At 36.2% G+C, this 14217-nt stretch overlaps 1 protein-coding gene across 3 annotated transcripts in view; it reads right to left on the minus strand.

The window, feature by feature from the left end:
• Window positions 1-1004: 1004 nt before the first annotated feature.
• Window positions 1005-14217, minus strand: part of MED14 (mediator complex subunit 14) — a 94500-nt gene continuing 81287 nt past the window's right edge. For all 3 annotated transcript variants that reach the window (XM_070944223.1, XM_070944222.1, XM_070944221.1), the window contains 6 exons: window positions 8319-8554; window positions 7056-7235; window positions 6464-6571; window positions 6243-6368; window positions 3819-4008; window positions 1005-1585 (listed from right to left, as the gene is read on the minus strand). In XM_070944223.1, the coding sequence (XP_070800324.1) occupies window positions 1512-1585; window positions 3819-4008; window positions 6243-6368; window positions 6464-6571; window positions 7056-7235; window positions 8319-8554 (914 nt within the window). In that variant the 3' untranslated portion in view covers window positions 1005-1511. The remainder of the gene's footprint in view (window positions 1586-3818; window positions 4009-6242; window positions 6369-6463; window positions 6572-7055; window positions 7236-8318; window positions 8555-14217) is intronic.

The raw sequence follows: 14217 nt of genomic DNA on the forward strand, positions 1-14217 counted from the left end.
TCTTTTTGCATTCTGCACCAGCATTTACCCAGGCTGATGTACCTAGAGATCTTGTCCACCTCCATCTTTTTGGGAAGTTACAGTACTGTTTTAATTTAGTTCTTGAGTTCAACTAGAGTTACCTGACATCTAGCAACAGGAGGATATGTCCTCTTTTTAGTCCTCATGTCCTATATTCAGCAGGCAGCCTTAAAAACAAATATTGTCCAGCGTGTTGAGTATCTTAACAGGTTTATTTTTTGTAAGCAGCTTTTCTTGGTGAGGCAAGCTTCCCTAGTAAGCAGAAACTGAAAGTTAACAAACTCAGCTCTCTGACTTTTATTGCTTGATTACTATCCTGTTGACAGCTAAATCAGTTATCATGGAAGGCTTTTGCCTCCAACTCGTTCTCGCCTATTCCTGCAATTCAAAAACCAGGCTTTATGATGTTGGAAAACATCCATATACATGTAAACCTAAATAAATTTTGCTTTTGTAGTTTTTCACCATAATTTTTGTAACAGATGCAAGAAAGAGTGTGCCTCCTCCCATTTGTCAATCTTTCAATTGTCCTTCCCTTCATCTGTGCAGATATCTGGTAAACCTAAATTCAATACACAGCATTTTCATGCCATTAAGATGTCCAACAGTTGGACACTATAAATTAATTGACAAAATATAGCTGCAAAATGGAACGATCATTTTAAGATGCTATTACAAGCAGGTTTCTTTATTATTCCCCTTGGATGAAGAATAACCAATACGGAGTATATTTTTAGTTCTCGTTTAGCAATACTGAATATGATTTTCACCTTTTCCCCTCATATTCAATCAAAATAAATCCCTCTATTTAAAAAGGACCTGTTTCAAATTCATCTGTCATTTAATGCATAAATTTAAAAAGCTGTACAGAAAGCCCACTGGTTACTAGAACTCAAGGTAGCTGAAAGCAAGGTACTGTCTGAGAACCAATAAAGTTGAGGAAAAAAACAGCCATCCAGGTTTTTTTCCTATATAAATGCACATTTTAAAAGTAACCCTTTATTTTAAAAAATCTAGTTTATTAAATATTGCTTTTGCGGACATGTTTATAACAAGTCCATTTTTAACATTTCAAAGCAGTAATATTAAAATACAGTTTCAATATAAAGTTTTTCATAGTTTTACATATTCAAAAAATGACAGCTCTGCTTTTAAAAAAGACTATTACACCAAGACATCAGAAAAAAAACATTTAAATAAACAAATTTGGCATTTTTATAATCTTTGAAGTATAAAACAGAATATTAACTCTTTACTTGCAAGTGGATACATAAATTTATTATGAGTCTGAAATGTTTTAAAACATTATAAGAGTGCTGTACGAAGGGGGAAAAAAACTGATGAAAGTGCATCCCTGAAAGTAGGCCAATCCATTGTATCAGCTCTTTTAAAATTGTGACACGTGAAAATGTTTCTTCCATTCTAAGTAACCAAAGGCTTTATTTCAGAGTTTTTCCATTTCATCTCATTTTTACCCTTGTATAAAAAGCCTATGGGCGCCCACCAGGGGGCAATGTAAGATTAGCCATTAAATCACGAACAGCTGCAAAGATTGTACACTCACCTAGAACAAGGGAAAGAAAAAGAAGTTAGCGAAGTGAATTACATTATGGCAGTGATAAATACAAAATGTAAACATCTAACAATAACAAATATACAATTTATGCACCATAAACAGAATTCCAATTGTCTATATTACTGCTTTGTTCTAACTTACTAGAAAGTGTACAGTTGGTATAGAAAATAAAAGGTATATCTTTTAAATACCAATTACTACATAATATGCAAAATATCATCCAAGCTAATGAGATTTTCTATATGCAGGAAAGATCATGCATTTAAAAGAGCCAAAAGCCAAACTGTTAGTTGTGGATTAGCAACCAAATTCTATTTGGCTGTAAATATTTTTCTTAGTCTCCCATGTATATTATCCTATGCTCCTTAAAGGAAATGTGAATGCTAAACTATATTGCCAAAGAATGACCAATTCATGCTAATAATACTGGAGTACACTTTTGATGACTATTAGAAAATGCAAAACAATTGGACAGCTACTGCTGGCACTGCTGTTAACAGTTACATTAACTATTCTGTAATATTTTTCAATCTTCAAATGAAAAAGTTATTTTTAAATCAGAATAAGAAGTCAGTTGATATATTAATAAAATATAATTATATATTAATTATATCAACACTATAACAAACCATTAAAAAAAAACTCTAGGAGAATCCCAGCACTTTTCTTGACAAGGGACTCAAAGACAAAAGAAAATCCACAATTTCAAAAGTGATAACTCAAGCAGAATGTTTTTTTATTTTTAACCTGGCAAAAACTCCACAAACTGTATGCCTACAGCTTTTGAAAGTGCTGCTGTGTTTACTCTTTAAGGAATACAATCCGTGAAGCCTTTATAACACAGGAAGATTTCTAGCAGAGTATATATGTTACTTAAATGCACACTGGACTTCAACTTACTATTTTAAAATGACAAAGCAGTAAAAAGTAGCCACGGAGTTGTCTCAAAAGCTTCCATTTAGAAGGCATGCAATAATTATTTTGATGCCATTATGTTTTATAGCAATGTGAGAAAAGATGTTGCAAGTTTAAAACCATATATGCTAATTTTATTTTTTTCCAGTTTTGGTTAAGCCCCAAGTGTAGAGTCAGATGATTAATTGTTCAATTACAAACTATAACTTCATTTCCCTTCCCAAAAGCATCACTGCTTAAGTAACTCACAGTTAAGCTACTCTCTGAAGCATGCATGAATTACAGGTAGCCCACATAATAGTCCAAATGCTAGCGACTATTGCATGAATGTTGGATAATTCACCTTAAACCACCTTGGTGGAAATATATGGCTTACTGTCCCAAAATCATTTACCTCCATGACGATCAGAGGTTCAGATGGAGTATTACCAAAAACAAAGGCAAGCATTTGAAGAGGCATCATCCATACCACCTCAATCCTATAAACTGCTTGCATATAGTTGTAGTGTATATAGTGCACTTTTAGAATCACTGCTCATCAGTATGATCATACTACCCTATAAAGCCAATATAATTATTTCTATTTCAAACCAAGTCTGAGAGAATAGTGTCTTGGGCAGAAATTGCAAACCCAAGAATAAAACTGTTGAAAAAAAAGTGCATTTCAAAAGTTTCTAACACTTTTATTAAGGGAAAAAGAGAAACTGAATACAAAAGTATCTCACAAAAACAAGGCAGCACAAAAGAGAAGATACAGTCAAGACAAGATGTTAGTTATGAAATACAGAAAATAAAGCTAGTACTATAATACGTTACTTTATAAATAATTTATAAATCAGTCCATCTTGCTGGCTCCCCGACTTTCCTTGAAAGAGTACAAATGAGAACAAGATAGGCAACCAGCTTCATAACAAATAAATTACAATAAATGGGAAGATATATTCCTATAGTGCAGGATGACTAATAAGTATTATATTTTACATAAGTATATACAGCGAGTCACATGGTAATGCTTAAAATAGCGTAACTATGACCACAGTAGTATAAGTCGAATCATCAAGTGCATTACACTTCCTTGGTCAATAATATACAGTCCATGTCATGTCAATAATACAACCCTTCTGACACCACAGAGCAGTATATTCAGACAGTTTATCATGTACATGCATTAATTGAAACCAGGTTTTAATAAAACCAATGAAGGCAAAGCAAGAGTCATGATAAAGTGCAATATTTAAAGTGTAACTGTTGAGACTCTGGCAACTCAAGCATGCAGATGATTTGACCTACTGCACATGTACAGTACCTGGCCGTGGTGAATTCAGTTCTGCAAACCTCTTTAGAATATTGCTAACCATCATGGGAGCAGCAACTGAAGAGTTCTGTTGCCGGGGAATGTCTGCCTGCTGTGTGGTACCCGAAGCCATGTCATAAATGATTGGAACGATTATGCTCATGGCTTCCTGTGGAACTGCAGATTTTTGTGTTAGCTGAAGCTGCCAAACAGAATATATACAATGTTACCATAGTAATTCTGCATCTATACAGTGTTTTAAGATCATATTTAATATTTAATTGCTGAATAATTCTAGTAAAGAATTACTAGAGGTGTTCATGGAAAAGCAAGACGAGCAAATAATGATACATGCACCATAATCTCATACAAATGATGCAATTTATATACAGTTGCAAGAAAAAGTATGTGAACCCCTTGGGATTACGTGGAGGTTTGCATGAATTGGTCATAAAATGTGCTCTGAACTTCATCTAAGTCACAACAATAGAAAAACACAGTCTGCTTAAAATAATACTACACAAACATTAGATGTTGCCATGGTTTAATGGAACATAACATGTAAACATTCAAAGTGCAGGGAGGAAAAAGTATGTGAACCTTTGGACTTAATAACTGGTTGAGCCTTCTTTAGCAGCAACAACCTCAACCAAATGTTTCCTGTAGTTGCAGATCAGACCTGCACAACGATCTGGAGTAATTTTGGACCACTCCTCTTCACAAAACTGTTTCAGTGTAGCAATATTCTTGGGATGTGTGGTGTGAATTGCTCTCTTAAGGTCATGCCACAGCATTTCAATCGGGTTGAGGTCAGGACTCTGACTGGGCCACTCCAGAAGGCGTATTCTGTGCTGTTGAAGCCATTTTTTGTTGAATTACTTGTATGCTTTGGGTCATTGTCCTGTTGCATCACCCATCCTCTGCGGAGCTTCAGTTGGCGGACAGATGGTCGTACGTTTTCCTGCAAAATGTCTTGATAAACTCTGGAATTCATTTTCCCATCAATGACAACAATCCGTCCAGGCCCTGAGGCAGCAAAGCAGTCCCAAACCATGATGCTCCCTCCGCCATGTTTTACAGTGGGGATGAGGTTTTGATGTTGGTGTGCTGTGCCTTTTTTTCTCCACAGTGTTGTGTGTTCTTCCCAAACAACTCAATTTTGGTTTCATCTGTCCACAGTATATTTTGCCAGTAGTGCTGTGGAACATCCAGGTGCTCTTTTGCAAACTTCAAACGTGCTGCAATATTTTTTTTGGACAGCAATGGCTTCCTCCGTGGTGTCCTCCCATGTACTCCATTCTTGTTTAATGTTTTCCTTTTTGTAGATATGTCAACAAAAATGTTAGCATGTGCCAGAGATTTCTGTAGGTCTTTAGCTGACACTCTAGGATTCTTCTTTACCTCATGAAGCATTCTGCGCTGTGCTCTTGCAGTCATTTTTACAGGACGACTACGCCTAGGGAGAGTAGCAACAGTGCTAAACTTTCTCCATTTGTAGACAGTCTGTCTTAGCGTGGACACATGAACATCAAGGTTTTTGGAGATACTTTTGTAACCCTTTCCAGCTTCATGCAAGTCAACAATTCTTGATCGTAGGTCTTCTGAGAGCTCTTTTCTGAGAGGCATGGTTCACATCAGACAGTGCTTCTTGAAACCAGTAAACCCAAAACAGGTGTGTGTTTTTAAAGGGCAGGACAGCTGTCAGCAACACATCCAATATCATCACACTCATTGGAGTCAAGGTTGGCTCACTCCTGGCTCCAATTAGCTCTTGGAGACGTCATTAGGCTAGGGGCTCACATACTTTTTCCTCCCTGCACTGTGAATGTTTACATGTTATGTTCAATTAAACCATGGCAACATCTAATGTTTGTGTAGTATTATTTTAAGCAGACTGTGTTTTTCTATTGTTGTGACTTAGATGAAGTTCAGAGCACATTTTATGACCAATTCATGCAAAACTCCATGTAATCCCAAAGGGTTCACATACTTTTTCTTGCAACTGTATGTAATTGTATCATTTGTACTTGTATCATGATGCAGGTGCCATTTTAATATTGTTAGGGCTTGTTATAGTTGCTGGTAATAGCTATGTCTGCATATACGAGGTTAAAAGGCTTCAGTATGTTTCAGAAGAAAATAGGTACCTTTTAATTGATTTTTTCCTGCTGTTTGGAATTCTGGAAGTTGTCCATAAATGTATTAGTTTAGGGAAGGCAGCACTATCAGCACAAATTAAATAGGAACTATTTTTTTAATCTAAGTAACTACACTAGTTCCAAAAATGTTTTACACTTCTTTCAAAAGATGTTATTAATATAGGTTATACTAGTCATACTTAAGCTCAGGTAAAGCAGTGGATTAACTTTATTACATGTGTTCTTAAAGACCACAACAAATAGAATTATCAGCATTAGAACCTACAATTTTACTTACAAAGAACAACATTTTCGATTTCAGCACAACCGCAGGTGTTCCTGGAGGTGCAATTGGTGGCGCACTTGGAGGAATTGTCAAACAAAACTGTACATTCCATTTCAGCTGGCTTGCCTGATCAGGAAACTATTTAATAAAACATGCCATTGAAATAGATAAATAATCCACTTTCAATTTAAGAAGAGAAAATATTTGCAATAATGATAACAAAATGGACTTACCAGCTCTAGTTTCATGATGTGTACACAATCCCGAAGAATATGTGTAGGGGCTCCCAATAGCTTGGTAAAGGCTATTAAAGTATTGGCTTTGAATGGTGGCCCTGCAACCTGCAATAAATGCAGTATTTTTATGATGTTTCTTAGGTAGGTTTTCCCTGGCTTTATCTCCAGAATAAATTGTAATTTCTCTAATTAGTAACATTGTGAAAGTTGTAGTTTAGTTCAAAGGAACACCACAAAACTGGGAAAAGCTGGGTCAGATGCCCATGGTTGGATACAGTTTTTAAAATCTTTTTCAATGTTTCTCTGCTCCTGATCATAGAACAGTGGCTTCTGCTCTTTCCATGAAATTAGTTCAAAGACCTCTTACCATGAAAAATCACAGCACCCTAACTACTTTGTTCATTAAGCCCTCAGTTACATTACAACAGGGGTGTCAAACTCATGTTGTCACAGCGGCATCACATGACATATTGGGACTTTTTTCCTCTTTGCTAAACCAGGCGTGGGCAGGTCCAGCTCATGACACATCTGGCCCGTGGGCCGGGAATTTGACAGCCCTGCATTACAATAACATGGGACAAATACATACCCTGGTTTCAAAAAATTTCTCCAAAACTTGCAATTCTTCTTGCTTCCACTGGCCTGCAGTTTCAGGTGCTACTTTTAGTTGCAAGGTCTGGTTAGTTTTGGGATTAAGGGCAACTCTGCACTTCAGAGCATCTGTTTTGAACATGATCACTCCAGGTTCATTGGAATTGATTAGCTGCAACTGTTTTAAAAAAAAGCCAAGATATCTGATTGAAATGAAAGTTCTTATCCAGCTTTATTATGGTCTGAACAACAGAAAGTTTTATTTAAATGGAAATGAAAGGCATCATTGCTATTGGCTGATGAAATTTAACAAGTTCCCTTCTGTCAATAATTAATAAATAAGTTGCTTAATGATCAGTACAGTAGCATTACAAAAATAACTTATCTGAACATTTAAGCTGTGAAGAACTGCATACTGCTTACCACAAGAAAATACTTTACATCAAGTCAGCAGTGGGCATAGTCTATTTGATATCTTAACAAGGCAACACATATTTTTCCTCAACTCTTCAAATATGAAATATATATTCCATAAAATTCCTATTTTGCTACTAATTATAACAGATTTATGACAACTTGGACAACAAACAAGTTCATGGAGGAATCAGAATTTGGACCAAATGTTTCCAAATACAGGTAGTCCTCAATTTACGACCAGAATTGAGCCCAAAATTTATGTTGCCGAGTCAGAAATCTGTTGTGAGTTTTGCCCTATTTTATTTCTTTTTTACCACATTTGTTAAGTGAATCACTGCAGTTGTTAACTTAGTAATACAATTGTTACGTGAATCTGGTTTCCCCACTGACTTTGCTTGTCAGAGTCGCAAAAGGGGATCACTTCACCCCAGGAAAGTAATGTGAGTCAGTTGCCAAGCATCTGAATGTAAATCATGTGACCATGGGGATGCTGCAATGGTCATAAGTGTGAAAAATGGTCATAAGTCACTTTTTTCAGTGCTGTTCTAACTTCAAATGGTCACCAAGTGAACTGATGTAAATCAAGGACTACCTGTATAAACATTAAACAAGATGCTTTCCAATTTGCATTCCTAGGAACTTTCCTAGGGATTTTTTAATAAAAGGACTGGTAATATGGTAATTTGGGATAAACATGTATTATTTAATATGCTTCCAAACAATTAAAAACATGGTTTCCAAAAGTACAATTTCTACTTCCATGCATACTGAAGGTAGGAGAAAAATGAAGCTTTGCCTTTCAGCAACTGCTTAATGGAATTAAAAATTTTAATCCTATTGGTACCGTTTCCTGTTGAATAATCCTTTGGAGATGCCTCCTCATAATAACGGATCCAAGAAAACGTTCAAGTGGTGAACAAAGATAACTTCCCGCAAGTCCTGGCATGAGTCCAGGGGTTGGTGAGGGCAGCAATAAAACATTCAAGGCACTGTGAGTGAGAATTGTTGGTATGGATGCAGCCCAGGAACGGTGAGGTAGTTTACGCGGTGGAGGCATATTGGTTGGCACTGCTTGAGAACCTAGTAAAAACAAAGATCTTACTCTTCCTGCCCTTAGATAGAGGAATTGCAGACTCACACTACTTGGTGAATTTCAACAAGATTTTTCCTCGGGTCCTATAACACCAGCAATTCTTCTTCAGTTTGATCCCAGACATAATAAAAATCTGGATGACTGTGTAATTATTATTACAATAACAATTTAAAAAATTCATATTTCTAACAGCCTGATATTATTTTGTATATAACCGAAATGATGAAAACCTTATCAACAAATTTTAAACTTTGGAGGCTGAACAGAATGTAAATGTACAATCAAATACTATTTCTGTATGAGCATTTTCTTGATTTTTTAAAAAATCACACCATTTATTATATTATTTCATTTACTTATTGTTGCTATTTATGTTATTTTAAATGGATATTTTTATTATCACTGTTGTATATCACTCAGTACCTACTGAGAGCTTGTTGACTATGGTGGAAGATAAATCCAGTAACTAAGTAATTAAGTGAGTAGCGCCAGTTTGGTGTAATGATTAGAAACTGTGGAACTATAAGTTCTAGTGTCACATTAGACACAAAGCCAGTTTGGTGACCTTGGGCCAGGGGTGAAATGCTCCCGGTTCGGATGGCTCGGGCGAGTAGATAGCGATGGCAGCGGACAGTTCGGAGAACTGGTAGCAAAAATCCCTGCCCCTCATGCCCAGCTGAGCCGCGTGATCATCAGAGCCTTTTTTTTCATTTTAAATGGCTCTGACCAGCCAAGCTCTGATGATCCCAGCTGTTGCCTGCTAATCGGTAGCAAAAATCCCTCCTCCTCCCCCCCTCAGCTTGCTTACCTTAGCTGCTGGTCGCAACGCCTTGCATCCATTGCATCAGCAAGCAACTGAATCTCCCTGCCTGCAATCAAGCAGGCAGAGAGTTGTGGACTTCAACTCCCAGCAAAGCTGGCTGAGGAATTCTGGGAGTTGAAGTCTACAAGTCTTAAAGTTGCCAAGATTGGAGACCCCTGTTCTATTTTTTTTCCCCCTTTGGGAGCTTTAAAAAATATAGTTAATTGGGGTTATTTTAGTTGTTCTTTTTTTTAGACCTAGCCATTTAAAGTTTAGGAAGTTTTAAATTTAGCTGCTTTTATATAAAAATAAAAATAAAATAAAATAAAATAATATTTGTGCAGCTTTCTGAGATTTTGTGTGTTTCTGTAGTGTTTCACTCTAACTACACAAACACACAAAATCTCACAAAGCTGTATGTGGAATTTTGTGTGTGTAAAGTGTGAAAGTTGGTTTTTTGGACTTTTTGTGGCTGTGTGAGGTTCCTGCTTGTTGCAGGGGCCATTTTGGGTCTAGCACAGCTGCTTTTACCTTGTGGGTGAGCCAGTTGTGTTGTGTGTGTGTAAAGTGTGAAAGTTGTTTTTTTGGGCTTTTTGTGGCTGTGTGAGGTTCCTGCTTGTTGCAGGGGCCATTTTGGGTCTAGCACAGCTGCTTTTATATTGTGGTTGAGCCAGTTGTGTTGTTTTGTGTTGTGTTTTGTAGGTTAAAAAAGGGCAAAGAAATGACAATGACTTGGCCACGCCCACCTGACCAACAAGCCACGTCCTGCCAGTCACTTTACCAAGCCACACCCACTAATTAAGCCACGCCCACAGAACCGGTTGCAAAAAATTTTAGATTTCACCCCTGCCTTGGGCCAGTGATTCTCTTAGCCAAAGTGGGCAATGTCAAACCAATTCTGAAATTTTGCCAAGAAAGCAGTAGGGACTTGTTTAGGCAATCACCGGGAGTCAATACTGCTGGATTGACTCCTGGTGATTGTGAAGTCACACACCTAAGTAAATAAGTATTTCTGAAATTCTAAACTGCTTAGCATTTTTCTAGCTTCCAAAAGTATAAACATGAACACACAACCTTTGTAGATTTGTATACATTATTTGTTTCTAGGTGTTTGGAAATTGCACACTTGTTATATTTTGTTGCTGTCCCTTGATCCTTTGAGCCTTCTAAATTCACTCTTAATTCACTTCCAAACTGGCAGTTTATTATCCATCAGAAAAAAATCAAATTGATTGCTCTGTTAAGTTTGAGAAAACTCCAAATGCAGAGCTGCTGCTGCTATTATTATTATTATTATTATTATTATTATTATTATTATTATTATTATCATTATTATTATTATTTCATTAAACATGAAACTCAGTCAACTGAACATTTAAAAATGTATGACAAATATTATTGACTGGCACTGATGGTTGATACTGGTTGCTGCCAGCATCCTAGGTATCGACCAAATACCTTCTTAAGATGTATGATGTTCCAAGTAGCGCAGTTTTTTACAGTTCCACTGTGTTATTGCAGGAAGCTGCAATTTATTGATGTATTTTGTAAAATTCTTGGACATGGTACCAAGTGCCCCGATGACAATGGGTATCACTGTTACATGTTTCATCCATAGTCGTGTACTTTTGATGACCAGATCACAATATTTCGTGATTTTTTTCCCCAGTTCTTTTTCTTTGACTCTGGCGTCTATTATTATTATTATTATTATTATTATTATTATTATTATTATTATTATTATTATTATTATTATTTGAAACTCAGTCAACTGAACATCTTAAAAATGTGTCACAAATAGCATCCTAAGTATCCAATCTATTATTATTATTTATTGGTTAATCTTTAGTGAGATTCACAGCCTTTGAGGCTGGTTAATAGCTCAGCAGCTCGAGTCCTAACCAAGGACCTAGGAACTGTTAAGGTATCGTCGGAGGATGTAAGCTGTTCCGAGTAAGGTGGTTTTTTGTAGAGTCAAAATGTTCAAGTCAGGCAAATTTAGAATTTCTAAATAGCGGGGTAGCCCTTTGGGTATTGCTCCGAGGGCTCCAATTACAATCGGGACAAAACAACAACAACAACAACAACAACAACAACAACAACTACTACTACTACTACTACTACTACTACTACTACTACTACTATTATTATTATTATTATTATTATTATTATTATTATTATTTGCCACCTATCTAGCTATGGAGCTACTTTAGGCAGCTCACAACCATAAAAAAACAAACAAATAAAAAGGAAATTTAAACAAAGCGAAAGTAAAATAATAGAACAATAAAATAAACAAGGAAAAACAAAACAAAGAATTACCACCAGGGTTTAGTATTGTTGCTCTTACAATCCAACTAAATAATTATTGCTAGGAATTTATTTAGTGTCAGTAACAAAATTTATTTAAGTTATCTAAACTGAAAACTGACTGAATTGAACTGAAAACAAATTACCAGGAAAATAGCACAGTGCAAGCCAATCGGCTATGGCAATTACCAATGTTTTCTTTTACAACATATACTTAAGAAATATATAGCTAAGGTGGAGAGAGCATTGTAGGTTGCTTTTAATGAAAACCCACCTTTGATTTCATATTTATGAGATAACTTATGAAAAAAATCTGAGGATTATCATTGACAATGCTGTCTTACTCCTTATCTAATGACTTCATTTAACTATTCCACGTGTTAAAAGTATTCCTTTATCTAATGTCACTCCAACACCCAAGGGAGTAAAACAAGGCTGCATTTTAGCCCTGCTGTTATTTAAACATTGCATTTCCGTAACATAGGCAGGTACACAAATTTGGGGAAATGTTTTGTTTTGAACTCTGAACAAACCACTGGGTTCCAGAAGTTCTGCTGAATTGGTTTGGATCATACACATTTGTCAGAACTAAAACCCAGAATACTCTTGCTTTTCTTAGGTTTCCAGTTAAAAAAAAAATCTGGATGGGGCAACTAGGGAAACTTTTTCTCCTCTCCTGTCTTTGCCAGGAGTGCAAAGGCACGCTCCACCTTCCCAGCCCTTTTGGTCCCTTAATAGCCTCACCTCAACCGCCACCACTATTCTGAGGCTTGGGTGGCAGAATAAACCAGCAGCCTACCTCTCTTCCAATTTCCCACTGCCTTTCCTTCTCTTAGCCCCAGTTAACTTGGGACTTTCCCTGCTCCCTGCCCCTCAAAACCTACAGGAAAACTGCACCAATGTTCTGTTCCAAGCATGGACCAAAACATTCAAAATGTTTTAAATCAAGTATACAGCCCCCCCCCTCCTCCCGCCAACAGCTCTTCCATGCACAGAATCATTTGTGAATAAAATATTTTGGATCCTTAACACACAATGGCCTTCCCCATTGTGAATGTGCTATTACACATGTTGATCAAGCAGCAATGCTTTCTATCCTATCAATGATCTCACCTGCCATTGGATACCCAAACAGCTTCTTAATTACCGTATAACAAAAGCTCTGGCTTTTATGAGGTGATCTAAATTATTTAGCTGAAGAACATGGAAGTTTGTAACGAATCAAACTTCTCAAATATTTGAGGACTGTTTTTAAGACATCCCAAATGATGCAGTTTGGGATGAAAATGATGTAAGGGAAAGGTTCCTTTTTTTAAAAAAAACCCTTTCAGCATTCCTTCACTTCATTTTATAGTGATTCGTAGTGCTATGTTGAAGGAAAAAAATAATGCCTTTTTTAATATTAAATAATACAGTAAGAAATATATGAAAATTTAGTTTCAGAGAATAGCCTGGGGATGGAGGTGGGGGGAGTTAAACAGTAATGTAATGGCAAAAGCAAACAGAAATAGGACAAATGCTATTTATTCAATATTGAAAAATGATAGGCTGCAAGAACACAGAGAAGTAAACCAGGGTGTGATTTACCAATGGAGTGACTATGTAGTTGTATGCATACCTTGCTATGTCCACATGATCCCTCTATTTCATGAGCTGCACTGGTTGTCAGTATGTTTCCAGATTCAAATCAAAGATGACTATATAGTCATCATCTATATAGTCGACATGGCCTAAGGCCAGGTTATTTCAAAATCGCCTATCTCTCATAGTTTCTACAAATCTGGTGAATGCTATCAGCTTCCTTTGATTAAACAATGCCATCTATCTAGACCCAGTAAATGTGCTTTTGCTGTTGCAGCACCTGCTGTCTGATATGAGATCCCTTCTGAAATTCATGTAGATCCCACTCTGTTGGCATTTCATAAGGCCCTAAAAATCTGACTGTTCTCCCAGGCTGTGGGTTAGAATGGATGAAGCCTCTTGTTGGATGTGTTTTTGTATATATATTTATATTAAGTAAGCAATTCCTTTGTTTTGTTTCATATTATGTTTAATTGCTTAATATATTGTAAGCCAGCCAGAGTCAGTTTAGAGTTGGGCAATTTCTAAATTGACGTAAATAAGTGCAAATTATATCATATATATTCAAAGATTGCATCTACACCTAACAACTGGAAGGATGTTACTGTTTTCTATTATAATGGGAAAGATAGCAAGAGTGAATGCAAAAACTAAAAAAAGAAATTAATTTGTTAACAATGCCTGGGAATGTACTTGGCAAAAATTTTAATTCAAAGGACGAGAGGTGATAATGAACAAAACTTGGGAAAAGGAGTAAAGCTTTATATAAGGCAGGGAGTGTGCATATTAAATTTATGTTCTTTAGCAAATTACTGAAAAATATACAAATGTGATAATGGAAGTTCATTGTATATTTTTTGATTTACAGAAAGTGTATGATAATGTGAATGGGTATGGATTATTAAATATTTTGCATTAATATGTAATTCAAGACTGGCTGCTGAATGTGCTAATTTA

Source organism: Pituophis catenifer, unplaced genomic scaffold (genome assembly GCF_029215685.1).
Source record: "Pituophis catenifer annectens isolate HBS135680 unplaced genomic scaffold, rPitCat1.0.hap2 SCAF_4, whole genome shotgun sequence".
NCBI lineage: Eukaryota > Metazoa > Chordata > Lepidosauria > Squamata > Colubridae > Pituophis > Pituophis catenifer.